The 25,659-nt window shown below is 39.2% G+C and overlaps 1 protein-coding gene across 1 annotated transcript in view; it reads right to left on the bottom strand.

The window, feature by feature from the left end:
- LOC124545749 (dynein axonemal intermediate chain 7-like) overlaps positions 1 to 25,659 on the bottom strand; it is a 156,014-nt gene that overhangs the window by 112,134 nt on the left and 18,221 nt on the right. Inside the window, exon 3 of the mRNA XM_047124692.1 lies at positions 11,998 to 12,184. Within this exon, the coding sequence (XP_046980648.1) occupies positions 11,998 to 12,184 (187 nt within the window). The remainder of the gene's footprint in view (positions 1 to 11,997; positions 12,185 to 25,659) is intronic.

Genomic DNA, 25,659 nt, shown 5'->3' with positions numbered 1-25,659 from the left:
GGATGGCTGCATCCCAGTGGCTGATGGAAGGCAATGCGGTGGCATCCACACTGCACTGGTGAATGGCAGCTGCTATGCCCAGGGTACGACCATCATAGGCAGGAGTCTGGGATTCTGAGGGAGTGAGTCTGGGATAGCCCTACAGCACTGTGGCAATAAATCTGGGAGGTACACTCATTGCAGGAGGCATGTATCATGATGGAGACCCAAACTCATGACTGCCGCTGATGATGATGATGATGTTTGGTTTGTGGGGCACTCAACTGCATGGTTGTCAGCACCTGTACAAAGTCCCGATTTTTACACAGTCCATTTTCTTTTCACAATCCAATCTAGTCACTCTCACAAATGATGATGATGATGAAATGATGAGGGAAACACAAACACCCAGTCCTCGTGCAGAGAAAATCCCCAACCCAGCCAGCAATCAAACCCAGGACCCAGTGATCTGGAGGCAGCAACGCCAGCCCCTAGACAATGAGCTGTGGACATGTGACTGCTGCTGATGGTTCCAAGTTTCCCGATCATCTGGTGTAGACCCACTACCCTGGTAGAGCTGCCAGATTCTGAATTAATCTGATATCAAAATAACAGCTATTTATACATAATAGCAGCGCTCCTATTATACCAGTGCACTGCTTCTGATCCTGTTTTTATCTACACCAATGAAAGCTGTTGGTGGAAAAAAACCACTTGTCTGTACAGCAAGAATGCTATCTTAGTGCAGAGATGACAGGTTTCACTAAGGCAAGCCTGGCCCGTCTCATAATAAATCAACAGCTCTGTTACTCTAATCAGAATGCCAAGATCCTGCACTCACCAGGAGTGGCTGCTTCAGTACTCCTCCATCATATTTCTGCAAATTTGCCCATAAAATAGTAGTGGCCCTACAGAAAGAACATTTTATAATAGAGACTAATCAAATGAGACAGAGAAGTTGTTAAGGTGCTGGAGCTGACCTCATTCCCAGGAGGATAAAGTTTTTTCTCTATTTGGCCATCATGATTTAGGTTTTCCTAAATCATTTCAGGCAAATGCTGTGACAGTTCCTTCATCAAGGCCATGGCTCACCACTTATCCTATCCTCATTGAGCTTACCTTTAACTTCTATGTGCGTGTATATTTATTATGCAATTTACTTTCAGTGTATTTTGGATGACAAAGCCTATATCACTGTAAGATGATCCCTAGTTGAATAAATAAATAAAATGAAATGAAGTGGATATGTTACAAGAACATTTTTCACTGTTTAGCAGTTCTTACCAGTCAAAATTACAAAAATTTAATTGAAGACTAAAACAATGAAAAATTCCCGGAATCCTAAAACATTTCCAGGTTTTTCCCAGTTTTCTCCTGGATGAAAAATTTCTCAGATTTTTCCCAGATTTGCCAGTTGTCCTGAAGCGTATACACTCTGTGCATTGATAAGAATAGGCTCAAATCAGAAAAGAATGAAGAAAGAACTTATCCCTGTCCTTTCCAAAGTAGCCTAGAGTGCGCTTTAAACAATACATGGATACTACAGAAAATTTAAACCTGGGCTGACAAATTAATAAAACCATAAAATTTGCAGTAACTTGGGATAATATAAAACACTTGACACAAAAGTGAGGTACATTGTTATCACTGTTCTACTACGCAAAACTGCCATGTGGAAATCAGTGATCCCATAAGTTTGCTTGTGTCATTTTTATATATGAATAGCAAATATCTACACATTTGAAAGTATGATGATAGTTGATTTTGTAGTGCCTCAAGAATTTCGATGCAAATTCTACATACCCTCAGCTTTCCACCATCTCGAACACCCGATATTTTATGTACAAGAGTGAGAGACGGGATCGTGTCTGCCTCGTGCCAGTTTTCTGTGTGCGCAGGGTGGACGTGTATCAAGAGAATGCTACAATGTGGACGGTTGATCAATGTGGGCAAGTGGTTGCTGCACTCCCCACAGAAGCTATATGCCCAGCACAAGAACCAAGCGTGCCTTACTCCGTGACAGTGCTATATCAGTCATTATTGTGAACAGATGAATTATGTTAAGACAAAAGAAAAGACACTGACTCACTCACTTACTTACTCTCTTGAAAGTCTGATGGTGGGCTTGTGAGAACTTTGAGAGATTTCTGGAACTGAATTGATTGTAAAAGTACTTCATAGTTCTGATGGTCAGTGAGTCACTGGGCTTACGAAATACTGTTTATTTATGTGAAAACATTTATGGAAGTGAAAATATGGTGAGATTGATTTAAAAGTATCTTGAGTGTTTGGAATCATTTTGAGAGTAGAGAAAATTCCTCCAAACAGCATTATATCTTCAGAGAAGAAGTTGGGGAGATTGACGCAGTCGGCTATCCTGGAAAGAAGATCGGCAAAGCACCTCCAAGTAAATCCAATGATGAAGGGGACGTGTGAGTCTTGTACACCAGCACCACATGACTTCCTATAGTTGCCAGAAACTGCCAGAACTTGGTGACCATGACAGGACTTGAAAAGGAGAAATTTCTGAAGTAAATTGAGACAAGAAGATATTGGGGGTTGCTATAGCAACCACTAGTAACAAGACTGAGAAATTGTCCTACAGAATTGGGTGCAGCCCAAACAGAAAAAGGGGTGAATGATTTAATAAATACTACACCAAAGAAGATGAAGAAAATACTTTGGATAAGAAGATTTGGGTGTGGGAAGGAAGCAATTCTCACACACACAGTAACAAGCCATCAATGTCAACGCAGTAACCAGCTGACGTTGATGCAGTAACCAGCCACTGATGCTGATTCAGTAACCAGCCGCCGACGCCGACGAACTAACCCACCACATTGCTGAATACAATGGCTGCTGTTCACTGTTGCTGACTTCAAGTCCACTCGCCGACGCCGATGCTGACGCCGCAACCAACATTCAGTGCTGCCGGCACCTGTGCTATCCACCAGTGCCGATTCTACACCTACTCACCAAGGCAGCATAAAACTCTACTCCAGGTGAGCAAAAGACAATAATTGTTCAAGTAGAAAATTTAAAAAAACTGTTCAAAGACTATAATACTGTAGCTAGTACCTTTAGAAGTGAAGCGGTTTTAGATGATCACTAGGTCTAAAATCAATAAGGATATCGACAGCATTCAAAAAACAGGGGAAACTTCAGAACCAGCCACGGCTATGACAGTAAGTAAAGAGGAACCAGATTGGTCTGAGGTAGTGAATTTACTTAAAGCCCAGAGAGCAGATTCAGCAGCTTTAAGAAAAGAAATAAGTCATAAAAATGTGTCTTTAAGAAAAGAACTAAATGCTAAGTTAGATGCTCAAAGAGCAGATTTAAATACTCAAAATGCTTCTTTAAGAAAATAACTAAGTGATCAAAGTGCTTCTTTAAGACAAGAACTACGTGATCAAAGTCTTAAGTTAGATTCAGTAAATACACAATTGAACACCAAGTTAGATGCTCAGAGTGAAATTCTAAGTAACCAAAGCAAAACCTTGAACAGTCGGGCAGCTAATATAGTTCTATTAAAGACTGAATTTGACTCTTTAAATAATAAGGTAGAAAATCTTAAATTAGATTTAAAGAGTAAACTCACCAGTTCTTTGAATACTCATGCTGAACAACTATTTCCTGAGTTTAACTAAACATAGGATGACCAATTTCAGGATTTAACTAAATAATTAGAATTTGACATTGAAGATAAATGTAAGAACGTAGAAACAGGACTTGTCAAAAAATTTAGATCATTTCAAAATGTATGCAATGTTACATTCGATACAGTAACGCAAATGTTGCATGCCTTAAAAGACAGTGTAGAAAGACAGGATAAGATGATGCCTATTGTCCAATCGCAAATTGCAGGCATCACCACTTGAGTTGATGATGTAGAGAGAAATTTTAAGGAAAAACTGGCAACTTCTGACACCCTAAATATAAGTGGTCTGGAGGAACAGGTAGAGGAAATGAGAGACAGAAAAGTTTCTGCAAAGCTAACCTCCAACAACTTGTCTACAACTCTCTCTTATGAACTCAATGACACTAATAAAAATGTTGATGAGTTACAGAAAGAATTCAAACTTATGCAGGGTAGAGTAAGTAACAGGGTGACTTCTCCTAATGTCGTATTAACTACTGAAGTCATGACAGATTTACAATGGGGAGCAAATTCAGGATTCTCCAGGCAGTTCCCAAAATTTAAGCCAGATGGGGCTGTACAGCCAACTCATTTTTTGAAACTATTTAACCAAACCTTGCCTAAGATCTGGGAAGACTAAAACAAATAGAATTCACAGTAGGTTACCTTTTAGGAGAAGCATCAGAATGGGGAACAGTAATCATTGAGAGTTTCTCATCTTGGGCCAACTTTCAGAAAAGGTTTAAGGAGAAATATTAGTCAACAAGTGCCCAAGAAAAGTTAATATCTCATTTGTGGGACCCAAAGTATTATAACAGTGCATGGGGTCCAATGAGGAAATATTTTGACTGGCATTTAACATGAACAAAATATTTAGATAAACCCATGGAGGAAGAGGGATTGGTAAGAATTTTGATAAGGCGATTACCCATTTATGCTACAAAAGACATATTATGTAGTGGGTGGAAGACGGTAGAACTGTTATCCTTTGTAGACACACTTGATGCCACAAATAAGAACCAAAATGAGTATGTACATCAAAATGAGAATCAGAACTACAGAAGGAATAATAATAACAAGAACAATAGTAATTTTAAAAGACATGAAACTAATTTGGCTAGAGTACACCGGTATAATCAGAATAGTGGTAACGAAAATTATCAAAAAGCCATCTACCTTAGAATATGGGCCCAGTAACTACAAAGGAATTTGCACCTAGAAATAATAGAGTACAAAATGGGAACATGATACCTCGATTTGGTAACCAGCCTGTGATTACAAATAGTGAGGAAAACGTAGTGCAATCTGGACCCATGGTCGGGGCCCAGGTCATAGAAATACGTTATGAGGCCTAAAGCATAATAAATATGCTACTTTTAAGCATGAGGTACCCACCAAAGAATGGTTGTTACTAGAAGAAAATACCATTACAGCATTAATCCATGACTAATTATAATTGGAAGGGTGGAAAATCTTAACGTTAACATATTTATAGATTTGTTAGTGAAATATCACTTATTTCTTGGGCTTTCTTTAACACATTAAGAACTAAGCACGACTTACCTATATTACCAGTAACAAGAGTGTATATAATTGGTATAGCTGGAACTAAAAGCACGGTTGTCAAATATGAAAGCCAAGTAAATTGCAACATTGGCAATATTACGTTCCGTCAAACACTGCTAGTAGTAGAAAATATTAATAGGGGGGTGTTATTTGGCTTAGATTGGCTATCAGAATTTAACGTCATGTTAAATTTTGAGGAAAATTTGCTTATTGTGGAAAAGGAGACTATAAAACTTGTGTACCGTTTGTAGCAGACAACGTTATGGGTAAACAAACAGCAGAGGTTCAAAGTTTGAAATTAACAGTGACTGCACAATTGTCACCAGAGATTGAAAATGTAAGTCATACGTCACACCGGGTGGACATACAAAACAAAGTATTTGAATCCCAAATATTAGCAAACAACCAAAAGTTAGATTTATCCAGGATTCTACTAGAATATGAAATGGTGTTTTCTGATAATCTAGGTAGCATTAGTGATTATGTATGTAAATTTAAGATCAAAGATAATACTCCATTCTTCTGTAAGCCTTACCCGATACTGGTAAGGTTAAAGGAAGTGGTTAAGGAGGAGACAGATAAAATGATAGACAAAAAAATATTAGAACACAGCACAAGCGTTGTAAATAATCCTTTGGTAGTAGTGAATAAGGCTACAGGAGGTGCGCAGTTGGCACTGGATGCACACACCCTAAATAAACAAAAAGAAACTGAAAGAGATAGACCTATTAACATTGATGATTAATTTCCAAATTTAAGAAAGCACAGTATATTTAGCTGTATGGACCTGACTGCTGGATATTGGCAAATCTGGTTGCATCCAGATTCAAAGAAATATACAGCATTTCTATTTGATGGAAAACCCTATAATTTTAATGTGTTACCACTTGGACTAAATATCTCAGTGTCAGTATTTCTACATGCCTTAAACAAAATGTTAGGAAGAGATTTATTAAAAGATTTAATAATATACATAGATTATATACTGATAACTCACACACCTGGGACGAGCATTGCCTAACCTTGAGGAAAACCCTAAAATGATTTAAGGAAAAAGGTATTACAATAAAATTGTCTAAACAAAAATTCTTGGGACATATCGTAGGTGTGCAACGAATCAAGCCTGAGCCATTTCTTGCACCTTATTAAGTGGATATTCTAGTGTTAAAAAATTAATTGCAAAAATTATGCCAGGTCCTTCCATACGCTTTAGTTCTTTCATGCCTACTGGTAGCCGAGACAAAGCGTCGGGTATAATATTCTCCGAACCCTTTATATACTGGATTTTAATGACATATTCTTGAAGAAACAACATCCATCACATCAATCTACTATGTAGTAATTGACTATTCATAAAAAATGACAGAGCTTGATGATCCGTATAGACATATATTTCAGACCCCAATATTAGTGTTTGGAATTTTTGTATACCCCATACTATGGTCAATAATTCTTTTTCTGTTGCTGCATAATTGAATTCATGTTTGTTGAGACTCCTGCTAGCAAAGAATAACACATGGGAATTGAGAGAATGCATCAATTACCATGAACCAGTATGCATTAAAGAAAGGGCCGGTGAAATCAATGATGAGATTGTCCCAGGCCTGTGAAAGTCGCGGCCAAGGGGATAACGTTGCCCATGGGGTTGCTATCCAAACAAGACCAAAATACATAACAGTGGGCTAACGTCTTGGTGCATGACATCCCCCCCCCCCCCCCCCACCCTCCCAGTGATCAGTGTGTAGCAATCGCAGGATCTCAAAACGGAGAGCTGAGGTAACCACTAGGCGAGGAGCTGAATGGTCTGTATCAAGGAATAGAACACCGTCAATGACAGGGGAACAGTGCTGAAACATATAGTAGTTATGGAGGTGCCTCAGGCCAGCCATGTTGTATGCAGCCATGTTATATGCAGTGTATCACTTTCCATAAAATCAGACTGGTAGCGCTAGCCTGTGCATGTTACTTACTGAAAAATGTCTGACAGTCTGTTGAGCACATTCATCAATGTGGAAACAGAGTAACTCCTCCCAATGAAAAACTGGGTCTGGACCAGCTGGAAGATGGGAGAGTGCATCAGCATTTGCATGTTTAGCTGTGAAGTGCAAGTGAATCTCTTAGATGTACCAAGAGAGGGACAGCGCCCAACTTTGGAGGTGATGCGCATCTTTGTCTGGCAATGATGCTGAAAGGTTAAACAGTGAAACTAATGGCTTGTGATCCTTGATGAGATGAAATTCAAGAAAACATGAAACTTCTTTAAGGCACAAACAACTGCGAGGGCTTCTTTCCCTATCTGTGAATATCTCGTCTGAATCAAACTAAGCATCTTCAACGTGTATGCAATAGGCCACTCTGAGCTCTCAGAATATTTATGAGCTAGCACCATTCCCAGGCTATGCTGAGACACATTTATTGCTAACACTAAACGTTGACCCGGTTGATAGGTTACGAGGCAAGGTACACACTGTAACACAGACTTCAGTTTGGAAAATGTCATTTCAGGCAATTTCAACCAGTTGAAAGACACCCCATTGTGCAGCATGGCATGTAATCATTGTGCAACCAATGCAGCCCCTGGTAAAAACTTATGACAATAAGCTATCTTACCTTTAAAAAAAAGCTAGAGTTCCTTGATCAATGTAGGATGCAGAAGAGCAGTACAGCAGAGACAGTCTGATGAAGCAGTTTCATACCAGCACCAGAGACCTCAGACACAAAATACATGACAGACGCTGAAAGAGGTGGCACTTTTCCTAATTGCATTTTAACCCAGCAGCCTGTAGCACCAAAAAGAGTGTATGTAAGTTGTTGAGATGTTCAGCAGTGGAAGATCTGGAGACCACAATATCATCAAGATTGCTGGAACAGCCAGGCACAGACCTTGTGAGTTTTTCGAGAAACCACTGAAAAATTGATGAGATGTTGGTCACACCAAATGATAATTGCAAGTATTGATATAAGCCAAAAGGTATATTCATGACCAAAAGCCGTTGGAAGTTAGCATCAACAGGAAGCTGCAAATAAGCACTGGAGAGGTCGATCTTGAAAAAATTCTGACCACCAGCGAGCTTACCAAAAAGTTCATCAGGGCACACCAAGGAATATGTGTCAATGAGCATTGACAGAAACTGTGCAATTGCCACAAAGGCATAATCGTCCCAACGGCTTCTTGACGATTAAAGGGGTAGCCCATTCACTGGCTGCAATTGGTTGGACAACACCTGCCTTGAGGTGGTCAGTCTCCACCTTGACTTGGTCACAGAGTGCCATCGGCACCGGGCAAGCCTGAAAGAAACAGGGTCTGGCTGAAGGTGTCACAGTGATGTGGGTTTTGAAATTATTGACACAAACCAAACCCACAGAAAACAGGGTGGAAAATTCACATAATAAAGAATTAAGTTGTGTACAAGGTGCTTGATCAGAGATGAGATTAACCTTATGCGAAATAGTAAACCCAAAAAGGTTAAAGGCATCCAGACCAAAGAAAATTTCAGTGCGTCCATTGTTCACCACCAGAAAAGTCAACAGATGAATCACAGATTTGTATGTGACTGGAGCTGAGACACTAACTAATATCAGAATGATTTGTTTATTGTACCTGACTAATGTATGTGACACTGGTGGTAAAGGGGGAGAACCCAAGGCCACATACTTTTCAAGCTGAGTAAGGACATGGCCACACCAGAGTCGACTTGCAGGTACAGAACCTTCTGATAAACCTTGACATCAATAAAAAGCTTATGGGGTGCAATGGAAGATGCCAATACACAATTCACATCCAAGTCAGTGTCTGCAATAGGCTGTTGGGATTTTGCATTACAAAAAGGATCAATGTGGCCTGTTTTATCACAGCCCACCACTCAGGGCAATCCATCCTATCATGAGTGACAAAACACGATGGACAAGAGAGAAGCATTGAGTCCTACCATTGTTGTTCATTAGCAGGCTCACTGTGCTGTTGCTGCAGCCTGACTGCTGCAATGATGTGGGCTGGCCACCAGGATGTTTTGCTCGCATGCAGACCACTGCCACCATATCATCGAAGGCTAAACTGTCTGACAAACAGAGGGGGGAAGTGGGTAGAGCTTCTGCAACCTCACACCATGATACTATCTGGATACCTGCAGCCCTTGAAATGACTGTACAATAGTCACAATGTCAGAAAGGGTGGAGTTGTCACAATGAAGGGCCCACTCACAAACCTCACGATTGGGGGCCAACAGAATGATTGCATCACGAACCATTTGGTTAGCATATGACTCTTTATGTACATCTGTGACAAAGTGACAAGATGCTGGAGTTGTCAGTCAAGTATGTGTTAGGTGTGCTTGCTTGTGTGTGTGAGTGATGTGTATCTCCCTTTTACTGATGAAGGCTCTGGCCAACAGCTTTATACATGTGTCTTTTAGTTGTGCCTATGTGCAACCTGATATATCTTCTTTATGATAAGTAGAAATATGTATTTTCCTCATTGTTGATATTCCTACCTGGAGTTTCCATTGTTTGATTTTTGCCAAACGGCTTTCTTCTATCTTACAATCCTGTGGTGTTTTCCTTTGTTACTCTTCTCTATAGCATTACATTCTCAGCGTCCATTCTTTCTCGTCTTTCCTGTGCTTATTTACCACCTTATAAATGGCCTTTAAACAATTGATCCCAGCAATGGAATTTGCAAGTTAAATGCGATATAACTATCTATATTTGCACCAATAATCTATGACCATAAAAATGTAAGCAACTTGTCCCCACATTACCTTCTAGTTAAGGCCCAAACAATCCTATGGCTGATAGATCATTCAATGCTCTAGGTAATAATCTATGACCGTAAAAATGTAAGCAACTTGTCCCCACCTTACCTTCTAGTTAAGGCCAGATTTGGACTGCATTTGTAAGACCAAATGGCATAAACAAGAACTCAAACAAGCCAAAAGGTGAAATAACTGCTGTCTTGCTACATCAGTATGTGCTACTGGAATCTGGTTGTCAACTTTCTGGCAAACCAACACTGACCGTTCGCCATGAGAAATGTTCTCAAATATTACGGCTACAGAGCTGCAGTTAGAGCAGACAAAACATGTGCCAGCCAGCAATTGCAATTTTCTGTGTGAGTGATGAGTTTCTGAGACTCACTGAACATCATTTCTTGTATGAAGGATTACATCATGTGAGTTAAAATTCTTTGCCAACTGTAACAATCATCACTTGGTGCACTGTATTGGCTTCTGTGCTGGCTGACACGTGTTTTGCCTGCTCTAACTGCAACTTTGTAGACATAATATTTGCGAACATTTCTCATGGCGAACAGTGGTCTGGCAAAAAGTACTTTAAAAATGAGCACAAACCAGTCTCAATTGCAAGAAAACCTTCATTTTGTGGTAACTGGTTTTGGTCAGTTTTTTATCTTCTTCAGATCTCATACCATGATGGTAGGCAGTGACTATTATAACTTCTATCTGACATTCATGGAGTTACAAAAGCTACTCCATTCACTGCTACTGCCTATCATTATGGCATGAGGTCTGAAAATGGTCAAAAACTGACTAAAACTGGTTGCCCCAAAATATATGTTTTTGGTGTTTGAGACTATTTGAGCTCATTTTAAAAGAACTCAGTATCCATCAGCTGATATTTGTTCAAGGACAGTACTACTGAATCAACAATGTTGATCAGTTTGTTCATCAGTGTTTTCCAAAACATAAATTTAAAGGAATTTGTTATCTGTGTTCAGTAGTGGTAGAAGTGATCCTACACAATGATGACTTTGCCCTTGCCCTTTGAATGTTGTCATGTAATTCTTGTGCATGGTTGTTCCATGAAACAATCTCATTTTGAAACATGACTACTACTTGTGTACATCTGCCAAGAAATGTTTCTACTGGCTTGCAACAACATTGATAATTATTTCGCTGGTGGATGTATTCAGGCAGTTTCACTCTGCCATCCAAGCGGCATATACCTAGTGTTCCATTCTTAAATTTGAGTGCACTGAAATTCATCCATAATTTATCCATTTTTGAAATAACTGCTCCTGCACGAAGATTGTAATCATAATTTACATCACAACAGACTGCACCTAAGTGTAAATCAAGCAATGCATACTCAAATGGTATCCTTTTTTGCTTCCCACTGTTCATTTGTTTCAGATTAATGAGCTTGAGCAAAGTGTACTCAAACATTTTCCAGTATTGCTTCCCATTGCTCATTGGTCTGTAAAGCACATGATACCTTTTTCTTTGGTGCTAGAGGCATAGACTGACTAGTCACCTGTTGTTTCGGTGGCATAACTGATTTGACAGTGAAAGTAACACATTGAGATAACTGTTACAAATCTATTTGAAGAATGAAAAGAAATTGTGTGTGACATATATTATTTTATATCGACTGCCAATTAGAATTTCACAATCAACATTACCTGTTACATCACACATGAACTGAAATGTTGCTGTTCACCCTTTATTCAATTCAATCATGTCATGAATGCATATTAATACATAAAAAATTTATAAACTGCCACTGCACTACATGAAATACACACACATTTAATGAAATGACTCAGGTGCCGCCTACTGTAAAATGGATGTACTAATTCATAAACTTTCACAGAAATTCACACAACTCACCAATATTTCATTGCTGAAACAACCTGCATCCCAATTAATGTAAAATGGTGGTACTAATTCAGAGACATTCATGGGCATACACACAATAACTCACCAAAGTCTCACCAAACTCATATAAGAGGTTTAGGAAGGCACTTTCACATGTCAGGAGAATTCATATTTATTCTTGTAATTTAAGTTTACAGTCCTTACCTCATCCAACTCTTTAGCCCTGGTTTCTGCAAGCCATGTCTGTCCCTCAAAGTGAGCAAACATGCTCTGTGTATCACTCAGCTGTGTCAGGCGAACATTCTGCTCTGCCAGGTCCTTCACTGCCTTTTCCTCTGCTGCTTTCTTATCCTGCTCAATACGCAGCTTCTCATTCTGTATAAGCATGATCCTACAAATGGAGTGTATCACAAAGCAGACACCTATATTTCTCATACATCTATGAAAACTGTACAGGAAAAGTAATTTTGTTTGTAAGAAAAATGCATGAATTGGCTGAATTAATAATGTGTTTCCCTCAAACAAGTAACAAATCCACAATGAAGCTCCTTATTTCCATATTATTTTTAATTTATTGAACTACTTTCATAACCTGTTTTGAAATAGCCTCTACAGATCCTTCCTTTAAGGATGAATTAGGTGGAGGATTTATTCACACAATGCTATGACAGCTGCTGCAGTGCAAAGTTAGATAAGTTATAGAAACACTTTTTACTGAATATGAAATAAATGTCATTTGATTTCATTAAGTAATTTCTGATGTAGTATGATTTATCATTTTGCTGAAATTAGCAAATTACCAAGTCTGAACAAATAAACAGTTTAATTTGTTTACTTGCCACAGCCTAATATACTATAGGTGAAAGAAGGAGCGTGGAGGGGAAGTAGAAAATCAACCTGACAATAAGGTCAGACCAAGGTAGTGGATGTTGAATTGAGCAAATTTTCTAGTTAAACATTAAACATAGGTTGATAATGTGCCACTGTGAAGCTATGGCTGGCAGCAATCATCAACAATCTCCAAAAAGGTCATTTCCGATCTAAGGTTATTTGGAAAATATTTCTCGATTCAAAGTCCCCTACCCTGCTCTGACCTTATTACCAAGTTACATTTCTCCACCGTGTAGAGACATCAAGCTGCTTGGACATTGGTATCTAATGTATAAATGATAACAGAAGGCATCAATTGCAAGACTGTCATTCATCAGATTCTTAAAAATTCTTTGGATGCCAATAACAGAAAGATTAAAGGTAACCATTGCCCATACAGTTGAGGTGTCTGCATTTATTATTCAGTTAGGTCTGGAGAAGGACAGGGTTCAAAAGCTCAGTAATGATTTCTGTTGATTACTATGGCTCAGCTACAAGGAGGGTGCTTATATTTACTGCTTTCCATTTTTGTATTCCAAAACGAACTTTCTAGTGTTTTAATAATAGTGGTGGATAGTAATCTTAAATATTACACACAACTGAAAAATGAAAATATATATCTCTAAACACATGATGTAGAAACTTCATACGCATAAGGCTCTTATGAAGGGTACTGGGGCAGTAATGTACTAACGATGAAGAGGCTACATTGCAACAAAAGTACCTCACTTGTTAAAAGAATGGGCCACTGTTCTGACCGATGTGCTATATTAATAAATATTGTAGACATGCCATGATGGCAAAGGAGTTGTTTGTTCAATTAAATGGCACATGCTCATTGTCCTGATTCCAGATGACAGCAGTATACAGATTCATATCTGGATTAGCAATTTGAAAGAGCAGGTACAGCTGATAGCATAGCACCTAAAGAACAAATTAAGAGCAATGCTGCACCTCGAGTATCAGCCACTTTGCTGGAAGTTGGGTTGTAAGCAAGAGAAGTGAGTAAGATGACACAGTGAATAAGTCACTGGGCTTACTTGCATGAGGCATGTAGGTCAAACCCTAACCCAGATTTAGGTTTTTTTGAGTTTAAGGCAAATACTGGGAGGCTCCTTTGAAAATACCACAATCAACTATAGTCTGTTCAAAATTACATGCGACAAAGTAAGTAGTGGAATGAGACTTGCAAGGAAGGCACAGTACACAATCAGCCAATCCTAAGAAATCTGTAACCACAGCGACCACACATGGTTTCCAGACCTTACCATAAAAGTTACAATGCTTTCTGCATGCACTAAATTGCCAAGTCAGGTGGCTTTCTGTCCTGTGGTACTGTTCATTTCATGCTGAGATTTTGTTTGTTTTAATTTCTTAGAGTTGTGGGGTGAATATTTTATCTGTTTATTACTACTTATTTGTTGTATTGAGCAGCTTTGGATGTGCATATAAGGATCTGATCCAAGCATATATGTGCACTGTCAGTTTCACAAAATAATAATCAGGTACACTATTTAATTATCACAGGTATATCTTTTTAAATACAATAACACCCTAAATAATCACACATTTTGAATCTACTGCCATTTTTCCTACACACATTTTAATTCTGTTACACCATACACATATTTTGAATTATTCTCATGTAGCATGAATTCTCTTGACTGAATAGAAAGGACATTCTCGAATGAATAGTTTTATTGTTTGTTTAAATTTGTCATTCAAACAGATTTTTGAAATATGAAGTGGTAAACAGTTTTATTGCTGTAAAACCAGTGTTTCTTCCACAGTTAGCTGTGTTATATTTCTGGTAGCATGGCTATGTATGTCTTCACGTTTAATGAATTTGTTTGTATCTCCCCATGCAAAAAAATAATATTTTGTGTATATACACTACTGGCCATTAAAATTGCTACACCAAGAAGAAATGCAGATGATAAGCAGGTATTCATTGGACAAATATATTATACTAGAACTGACATGTGATTACATTTTCACCCAATTTGGCTGCATAGATCCTGAGGAATCAGTATCCAGAACAACCACCTCTGGCTGTAGTAACAGCCTTGATATGCCTGGGCATTGAGTCAAACAGAGCTTGGATGATGTGTACAGGTACAGCTGCCCATGCAGCTTCAACACGACAGCACAGTTCATCACAAGTAGTGACTGGAGTATTGTGATGAGCCAGTTGCTCAGCCACCATTGACCAGATGTTTTCAATTGGTGAGAGATCTGGAGAATGTGCTGGCCAGGGCAGTAGTTGAACATTTTCTGTATCTAGAAAGGCCCGTACTGGACCTGCAAAATGCAGTCGTGCACTATCCTGCTGAAATGTAGGGTTTTGCAGGGATCTAATGAAGGGTAGAGCCACGGGTCGTAACACATCTGAAATGTAACGTCCACTGTTCAAAGTGCCGTCAATGCGAACAAGAGGTGACCGAGACGTGTAACCAATGGCACCCCATACCATCATGCCGGGTGATACGCCAGTATGGCGATGTTGAATACATGCTTCCAATGTGCGTTCACCGCGATGTCGCCAAACATGGATGCAACCATCATGATGCTGTAAACAGAACCTGGATTCATCCAAAAAAAATGACGTTTTGCCATTTGTGCACCCAGGTTTGTCATTAAGTACACCATCGCAGGCGTTCCTGTCTGTGATGCAGTATTGGTAACCACAACCATGGTCTCTGAGCTGATAGTTCATGCTGTTGCAAACGTCATCGAACTGTTTGTGCAGATGGTTGTTGTCTTACAAACGTCCCCATCTGTTGACTCAGGGATCAAGACATGGCTGCATGATCTGTTACAGCCGTGTGGATAAGACACCTGTCATCTCTACTGCTAGTGATATGAGGCTGTTGGGATCCAGCACAGCATTACGTATTACCCTCCCGAACCCCCCGATTCCATATTCTGCTAGAAGTCATTGGATCTTGACCAACGTGAGCAGCAATGTCGCAATACGATAAACTGCAATCACGATAGGCTACAATCTGACCTTTATCAAACTCGGAAATGTGATGGTACGCATTTCTCCTTACACGAGGCATCACAACAACGTTTCATCAGGCAACGCCAGTCAACTGCTGCTTGTGTATGAGAAATTGGTTGGAAACTTTCCTCATGTCAGCACGTTGTAGGTGTCACCACCAGCACCAACCTTGTGTGAATGCACTGAAAAGCTAATCATTCGCATATCACAGGATCTTCTTCCTGTCAATTAAATTTCGCGTCTGTAGCACGTCATCTTCATGGTGTAGCAGTTTTAAAGGCCAGTAGTGTACATATTGTAGAAGGTTAGGATTTTAACTTTTTTGAGTATTAGCTTAGAGCCATGTGAAGTGCGATATGATGGCTATGATCTGAGTTGCATGTTACACCATCCATACTGTTCAATGTGCATGACTGCACAGATTCGACACTCAACAACAGTTCTGGCACATTTAGTTAGGCATATCCTCCACCACAGCAAGGTCATACCACATCGCATGGGTAAAATCAGTTTTTAATTGTCCTGTGGCCGAAAACAGCACAAAAAGCAAAACAACATTGGTTTTTAATTGTCCTGGGGCCAAAAACTTCATAAAAACCAAAATGACAATATTTTCCAATTGTCCTGAGACTGACCCGAGACATGTTCAATGTGCTGTCCACCATTTTCTGCCGCAAGTTGAAAACCAAGAAACAGCATGTTTCACAACAAACTGGTGCATCTCAAGGGTCATGTTCAGTGAACACATCTTTTATATAACCTCACAGCTAGAAGTCACAATGGTTAAGATCACGTGATCTGGATGGCCAGGCTTTAGGGAAATGATGACGGATAATTCTAGCATTTCCAAAAGTCTCTGCAGCAGCTGCTTGACTGGCTATACATTGTGTGCGGGAGTGCCATCTTGCATAAAAATGATCCTAACCACACATCTACCCTGCTGAAGGATCGGAATGATGCTGATGTGCAAAAGACTCTCGTACCATTTACCTGTTACAAGACTGGGTACAGGACCCCAGGAATCATCTCTTCAAAAAAATAGAGTCATACCATATAAGATATACCGTCAGTCCACAGCCGACAGTCACCTTTGCAGAATGAAGTGGTACCATTTGATGTGTTTGCGGGTTCTCTGTTGTCCACATCCTGCAGTTCTGCATATTGATGTACCCTTGGAGATGGAAATGGGCTATTTCTGTCTGCAGAAAGTTCCATGGTCATTCACTGTCCACTTCTATGTGAGCAAGAAATTTCAGTGAATGTTTGTCTTGGTGGTAGGCCAGCAGAAAGCAACTCCTGACCATGCATGATTTTGTATGGATAGCAGTGCAGGATGTTTAGTAAGGTTTGATGAACCATGCTTGCAGGCATGTCAACATTCAGGCACTTATCAAAGCAATGTATGTTTGCCTACCATCACTTGACTGCTCCTGCAATGCTGTGGCCACATCTTTGACAGAATTCACATCAACTGCTGTCCTCTCTTTGCCACACTGCACTTCAAATTTTGTAATAATTTTCTCCAGACCCTCAGCAGACATCAGACCAATGTCTTCTTTCCTACTCTCGAGCATCTGGAACTTCTGCAGGGCTAGTGGTGCACAGTCATCATTCTTGTAAAAGGGTAGTACCAGCAGCATGTTGTCCTTCATGCAGAAAGTGCTGTGGGCATCTAGGAGGAACAACCTTTTGCTGCACATCTGTGGGTGTGAATATTCTGGCACTTACAGTGCCATCTATTTCCCTAATTTTTTTTCTTATCATGATGTTCAATAACATGCTGTTCAAATATGATGTTATTCTGAGCAGTGTTTCTGCACCATTTTGAAACTGCAACTTTAATTATGGACATCCTGTATATGTACGGATTATATTTAGGTACTGCTTGGAAATGAGCTGTGCTTGAAGCCAGTAGCAAAAAAGATATAAAAGAGCAGCTGTGGTGGACTGTCATTGCACCACATTTGATGCATATATAATGTTCGGATTTCCTTTTCAAGAAATGGAGAATGATCGTTCCGTCCAGAAATCTATTCCTTGCCCCTCTGTTCAATGTGGGACTAAGAATCACAACAGATTATGATGCTCCCATTACACTTAAAGCTCCTTTGAGGCTCATTTCTATCGATCCTGACCAATACTGTAGGTTCTTTATGCCATATAAAAGCCATATAAAAAAATTAGTAGGTACTATGTGTATGGAACATTTGATAACTGCAGTCAACTTCATCAATGATAATCATCTGCAAACCAACAGTAAAGTTGTCATTTGTGGCAATTTTAAATCAATGGGAAGAGCACAAACAGCAGGAGAGACTTTCTTTATCTAGAACCAATGAACTGTTTGCAAAGCTTTCTGGATGGCAATACTTTTACATACAGATTTGTCTAATGCCTGTTTCCAGCTCCCAATACACCAAGAATCTCAAAAAATACATGTTGTTGTCACCCCTTATGAACTGCTTCAACATAACAGGTTAAAATTTGGGGTCATCAGTTTCTCTGAAATATTCCAAAAATATAGGGGACTGATGACCTTTGCTGTTTAGTCCCCCTTATACATCCCAATAACCACCACCACCACCATATTCCAAAAATATCTAGAAAAAATTACAAAAGATACTCTGCACTATGTCTCTATTACCTTGATAATATAATAAAGATAAAATGAATGTCAAACATTTGAAAAATTTGCAACTTGATTGTGAGATACTTTCACAGCATTGTCATAAATGCAACCTTTCCAAATACTCATTTCACTCAGGGATTTTTTTCTTTTTCTTAAAGAATTTTTTTTTTTTATTCATCAACTCTGACCCCTTCAAAGTAACTCCCTCAGATAAATACATTTATGCCAGTGCTTTTTCCAATCTTGGAAGCACTTGAACTGATTTTTCGTTATGGTGTACAGTTCCTTCAGTGCTTCTGTCATTATCTCATCAATGGTGGCAAAACGACGTCCCTTCTTGGTTCCCTTCAGCCTCAGGACTAGAGAGAAGTCGCAGGGGACCATGTTCAGCAAAACACAGTGGCTGAGGTGACATAATTGTTTTGTTTTTTACCAAAAAATAATCATGAACAAGCGGGAGTATTATCATGATGCAATTTCTATGAGTGGTTTTGCCACAATTTTCGTAGTTTTCTTCAGGTTGTTTTACACAAATGACAGATAACTTCCAGGTATTATTCCTTATTGGCCATATTACTATAATGCAGGAACCATAGTAATCAAAAGGAACTGTGAGAAGAACCTTCACATGAGGTTGAAGATGTCAAATTTTTTTCGGTCTTTGCTCTTCAGGCAGTTTCCACTGGGACAACTGGGCCCTGGGCCCTGGTTTCAACGTCATAGCCATATACAAATGTTTTGTCACCTGTTATAACCTTCTTTAGCAGTTCTGGCTCATTGTCAACTCCAGTCAGCGATTCCTTAGTGTCTTTTGACCAAAATTCAACAATTTCAGAACAAACTTTGCTGCTACATGTTTCATGCAAAAAAAAAAAAAAAAAAAAAAAAAAAAAAAAAAAAAAAAAAAAAAAAAAAAAAAAATTGCATACCATGGGCCATAGAATATGCCAACATCATCAGCAACCTCTCTAATGGTGATTCAGTGATTTCCCAGAACCATTTTCTTTAGTACCTCCACACACTCATCAGTAATTGATGGGATAGGGCATCAAGGGCAATCATCTTCAACATCTTCTCAACCCTCTTTGAAATGTTTATACCACTTCTAAAATCTTGTCTTTATCACAGTAGATTTGCCAAAAGCCACAGTCAACATTTCAAATGTGATGCTGCACTTTTTTTGTTCAAGCAAAATTTAATGCAAATTCTTTGATCCATCTTCATCAAAAGTAAAAATTCACCACACACTCGAAAACACATATAACCTTATTGCGTTTTTGTCAACAATAAATTGAATATTCAAAACAACTGAAAAATCAAACATACATCCAGAACATGTGTACTAACAAGCTTTAAAAAAAAATTCCTATTACTTTTTGATCACACCTCATAAAGGATTTTCCAAGTATGGAAGGGCCTAGACCAACTGAAGACTGTCAGCAGCCATATATATTTCAAAGAAGGCACTGATACCTGTCGAGAGACATCCTTCTAGTGGAGTACCTTGCATTTGGATGGTGACTCTGGAAAAATTAAGATGTGAAGCAAGAATCAGGAAGCTGTACCAGAGCAGCATGACCCAAGGAGAAAGAACCCGAAGGCTGCTTAGAGACAAGCATGTTAAACAACATTTTAAGAAAAGAGTTATGGAAAACAAAAATGGAATAACGGAGACTAACTTAGAACCTGATCCATGGGGAATACCATATAAAATAGTCTGCAAGAAAATACCATCATCATTAGTCTTATCCATGTTCAGAAGAAGTAACGGGACAGTAACAGAAAGTTGGGAACAGGCAGCTACCCTGCTAATGGAAACTCTGCTTACTGATGGCAAAGAAGAAAAGATATGACATAAGATCAGCATAGATTATGAACTATGTTATGCGAAGACTACAGAAACGATAAGCTGGTGTATGACTTTAAACAAGAAGAAATTAGGCAAATATAAGAAAAAATCTCCAGGACTGAATAGGATACCTGCTAAAGTAATAGAAACCTTATGTGACAAAATAGATATCTGTTTGTGTGTATTGTTCAAACATCTTGCAATAAACATTCATGCACCATGAAAGAATCAATAAAAGGGAAGACAAGGATCCGATTATACCCAAGTCCTACAGACCAATTTGTCTTCCGAACATTCTTGGTAAGATAGTTGAAAAACTGTTGTGCTAAATAGATTACTACAAGGAAGCAGCGCTCACCAGAATGGATTTAGAAGATGCTAGGTAAATGAAGATGCATTTTATAAAGTGCTCTCCCTAGTGACAGGTACTGATTTTATGTACAGTCTAGTGATAATGGTTGATTTTACTGGTGCTTTGAATAAGCTATGGTGAATGTCTTTCTTTTGTCACCTTCTGAAGTTGGAGTGTCCAGTGGTGCTGTACAACTGCCCAAGAGGCTGCAGGAGACATGAAACTTTAATATGCTCAAGAAAGGAAATAATGAAGATCATAACAATAGGCTGTCCACAGGAATCAGTGTGTGTTCGAGTTTTTGGGACATGATGTCAGAACCCATACTACAGAAGTTACATGAGAACAGTAATGTAAGCAGACTGGTAGCATTTGCAGATGATGCGCTGTTCATTGTAAGCAGTGACACCCGAAGAACTATAGAAGATAAATGTAATGCAGAGCTCCATGAGCTTAAAGGATGGTGTAGAAGGGTCAAATTGATGCTGGCAATACATGAAACAAATGTCTTTCCAACTAAATGGGAAACTAGCAACAAATCCTAAGATAAAGTTAAATTATGTAACTATTACAAGAAGTAAAAGCAAAGAAGTAATAGCAAAGATGACAGCACTAAATCTTGAGGCACACATTGCTTGACTGCTCTACTCCCAGACAGAATTTACATTACTGAATTTACTAATTTGTCTGTTTCCATCATACCGATTTATGTAAGTGACTGCTTTGCACTGATGTAATCTATATATTAGCCCATCCTCTGATAATATACTATTCAGTTTTTATCAGGAATATTTTATGATCCACTGTGTTAAATGCCTTTGGCAGTTATAGAAATATTCCTGTTATGGTCTGCTTTGTATTCATATGATACAGTATTGATTAATGTAGTCATATACGGATGTATGTGTAGATTTGTTCTGTCTAGACCCATGTTGAGACAAGTGCAGTAGATTTAAACTCTACAAGTAAATGTTTGACCTTTTATTAAAAATTTCTTCATGGCAACATGATCAAATTTATCACTTCCACATGGGGCTTCACAATTGTTGTTGTTGTTGTTGTGGTCTTCAGTCCTGAGACTGGTTTGATGCAGCTCTCCATGCTACTCTACCCTGTGCAAGCTTCTTCATCTCCCAGTACCTACTGCAACCTACATCCTTCTGAATCTGCTTAATGTATTCATCCCTTGGTCTCCCTCTACAAATTTTACCCTCCACGCTGCCCTACAATACTAAATTGGTGATCCCTTGATGCCTCAGAACATGTCCTACCATCCGATCCCTTCTTCTAGTCAAGTTGTGCCAAAAACTCCTCTTCTCCCCAATTCTATTCAATACCTTCTCATTAGTTATGTGATCTACCCATCTAATCTTCAGCATTCTTCTGTAGCGCCACATTTTGAAAGCTTCTATTCTCTTCTTGTCCAAACTTCTTCACCATTAATGAAGCAATTATCATTCTTCCATGACCATCCAGTACATCATTTTTGTCACTGAACCTCGTCAGCTTTATGTGTATAAATTTTTCAAATACTTCAGAGAAGCAGGATGAAAATGTGATATGCTGATAATTGTTCATGTCTTTTTATCATTGAAAATTACTTTTGGCATTTTCAATGACAGGGCAAGTACCTGCCTGGAAAGAGCAGACACACAGGTGAGGTAGCGGTTCAGCAATAGTATGCATATATTTTTTCATGAAATCTGCTGGAATACCATCAATTCCAACTAAATAAGAATTTATTAACCCTCTGAGGGCCTTTACAGCAATATCTTCAGTGCCTGTGCTCATAAATGTTGACTCTATACATATGTGAATACTCTCTTTTATTGGTTAATATTTTAAGTATGTGTTATTTTAACCAATTTTTCAGCTACGCATTAAAAAGTTGTCACTGCAACTTGAGTATTAGTTATTGCTTCATTTTTGTTTTCAATTTGTATGTATATATGCATTACTTTGTTCTCTCTCTTTCCCTCTTCATACAGAGTGGGACAAATATAAGTGGCCTGGAGAGCAGAGTTCCATGGTACAAAGAAGCACAGCGGATGCTGAAAGTGGCTGCCATTCATCTCTTGGCACTTTTGGGTCCTGGTCAGCAAGTTTCTGAAGGCAGATTGAAGCTGGAATGCTGGAATTGCTGCAGTCTCATCTGAAATGTTCTGCTGCTGTTCTTGAACACTACGAGGGTTGTTGCAATACACTTTAGACTTGTGGGCTCCACATACAAAGCAACTGTACACTGACAGGTCAGGTCAAGTTACCTGGGTGGCCAGCTAGTGCCACAACCAGACTGATATCTGCTAACAAACCTGTCATGTGTGAAGATGGTGTAAATGTGCTCCAAGGCTCAGTTGGATGTACGGGCAGTTGCTCCATCCTGTTGGAAGTAACTGTAGATCTTTTCTCATCCATTAATGCTGCAGCATATGATTTTAAAATATTGGCAGTGCAACACGCTGAAGTCAGCATATGATGAAAAAGGATGGGACCAATAATGGAGCATGCAGATACAGCACACCAAACCACAACCTTCTGATCATGTAATGGTGTTTCATAGAAGTTATACGGATTCCCCACTGCCTAGAACCTGTGATTGTATGCGTTGACAAACCCACTCAGGTGAAACCAGGCTTCATCAGACATAAAGAAGAGATCCATATCCAATCCTTTCGTTGTTATCTTGGTGAACATCCACTCACAAAACCAGAAGTGCTGAGGAGTTTCTGCAGGTTTTAATGAAAAAAATAACAGATACTTGGTAGGGGTGCACATGCAGTGCCAGGTGGAGTATTGGTCTGCATGACTGACGTGATATACCAGTCTCTTGTGATAGGTGTCAGGTTGATTTGATAGGGCCCTGAAGTATTTTCTAGTGAACTGCAACCACATTTTCTGGTGTGCAGGCACATTTTGGAATATTCTTTGACTTGTTCAAATCAGATTCTGTCTGATGCCATTTTCAGACTAAGTATTGCATGGCACTCTTTGGTTGTGCTTTGACACTATTAAACTTATCAGCAGACAACTGATCACACTGTTTCCACGACTTTGTTGTCATGCAACTTTCCACAATGAACACCTGCTCTCCAGTGTGAGTACCATGCCTCATTTGCACTGCCCCACTCACACTGACAGAGCCTGCACTATGCTCTAAACTGGTGTGGATTACGTGGTTGGTGTACTGGTGGTGTGTATGTCACAGGGCTTGGTTATATGCATATATTCATGTCTAATCATATCCACTCATCCAGGTCACTTTTTATTTGCCCCACCCTGTATTACTCCATACCGTTTTTATTTTGTGGTTGGGTTTGTCAATGTGTTCATTTTGCATCTTTTTAGCCTGTCTTATCACCCTCCTTAGGATCCATGCTTATCATCTATAGTATAAGAGTAATTGAGTAGAGTTATTAGTTTATTTGCGTGATGTGTGTTATTTTGGCTTGAGCTTTTTACAGCCATCCATTTCTTGTTCCCTTTACTGTTATTTAATTGCGCTTTCTTTTTTTTTTTTTTTTTTTTTTTTTTTTTTTTTAATGTTTCTTCGAAGTGGTGGACCACTGTGTCAAGAAATATTTTAAATTTTTTGTTGCCATCACTGCTGCATACATCTCTGTCCCCTTTTCTTTGCATAGAAGACTTGTTTAACTTATACTGTGTTTGTTTAACTTATTCTGAGTGAAGTACCTCACAAAGGTTTTATTTGGAAATGGATTTGAGGAACCTTAGTTAATCTCAACATTTTGCATGAGAGCTTGGTGGCCATGGACTCCTGAATTATTTGGCAAGAATTTTGTTTAAGGCTGTCTTGGATGACGGTGTTTTCTACGCAGATCATAAGATTTTACAAGATTCAAGAAGATCTCCCTGGCACCACCAGACAACATCACAGAAACTGAATGGCTGGTAAAGCTCTACTATTGACAACAGAGACACCACTACTCAGATGGTGTTGATCCACATGTGCACCATCTGATGGGGTCACACCAGACACTGGTACTTAACCTCTAAATCAAAGCACTGGTCTGAGAGACCTATTGGGTCTTTTAAATATGTTGTGTGGCAACAATGTTCTGTTTGCCACTATCCCCTTCAAAGCACCTTTTCATTGGCATGTCATTTACGTGGCAGAAGCATATCAGTTCAGTTTGTGGCTTCTCAGAGTCAGGAATGTATTAATTTTATAAAACATACAGGTCTGTATGAATGGGTGATTCAAATTACATATGATATGGCTCAGTCTGTTTGACCGGATGTATTACATGTGTGGTGTCGATAGGTTGTATCAACCATGACTAACATCATCTTTGGTCTCTTATTGCTCTGCCGAGCCTCCATGTTAGTTTTTAGTTCTGTTCTGTATCTCAAGCTGTGTACACATTTATGACTAACTATGAAATATATATCTATGTGGAATTTAATGGGAATAGTTATTTGCATTCAGCCAATAAGTGTATCCCATTCCCATACTGGTGACCCCGAAGTTTCTATGTCTTCCTCAACTTCCACGCCGGTTGTTGTAAATCAACAGGTTATGCGCACGATGCCATGGCTACCTCACCCAATGCTTTGTTTGAAGATCTGGATGCCCAAATACGACAACCAGACCACTCCAATCCTTCACCAATGGCCGGCTCTCCACTAATCAACAGTGATTTGCGATCTCCAACCGAGTTAACCTCATATTATGGTCTTGTGCTACACTGTTAACTCAAAGAGTGGACTCAGGTTTCATGTCACTGGACTGTGCTCGCCAACATATAAAATGTGAAGTGGATAAGTTTCAGAACTGTATAACTACGTATCGATCTTGTAATGTTCAAAGCGATCTACGTTTGCGCACGTGCTTTGACCCTTAACGGGCCGCAACATCAGTTACAGTCGTGCCATGTGCAACACTGCCATTTGTGCAAAACACACATGCTATTAACCGCTATCAACCTAATCTGGTTCTACCTCACTCACAAACTAACGATGGACATTTTCATGCACCAAATTCCCCTTGCTCGCCCACCAGACCTGTTGCTCAGTTTTTCGACCAAGTGGGCCAAATCACATCTTATGACACTTCACCTTCCAGGAATGTTTTACTGCAACAATGTGATCTTCAACAAGTTTCACCGGTAATTTATAGTCCGACCACACGGAGTGTATTCGCG

Source organism: Schistocerca americana, chromosome 8 (assembly GCF_021461395.2).
Source record: "Schistocerca americana isolate TAMUIC-IGC-003095 chromosome 8, iqSchAmer2.1, whole genome shotgun sequence".
NCBI classification, from domain to species: Eukaryota; Metazoa; Arthropoda; class Insecta; order Orthoptera; family Acrididae; genus Schistocerca; species Schistocerca americana.
This window is presented reverse-complemented; position numbering and strand designations above follow the sequence as displayed.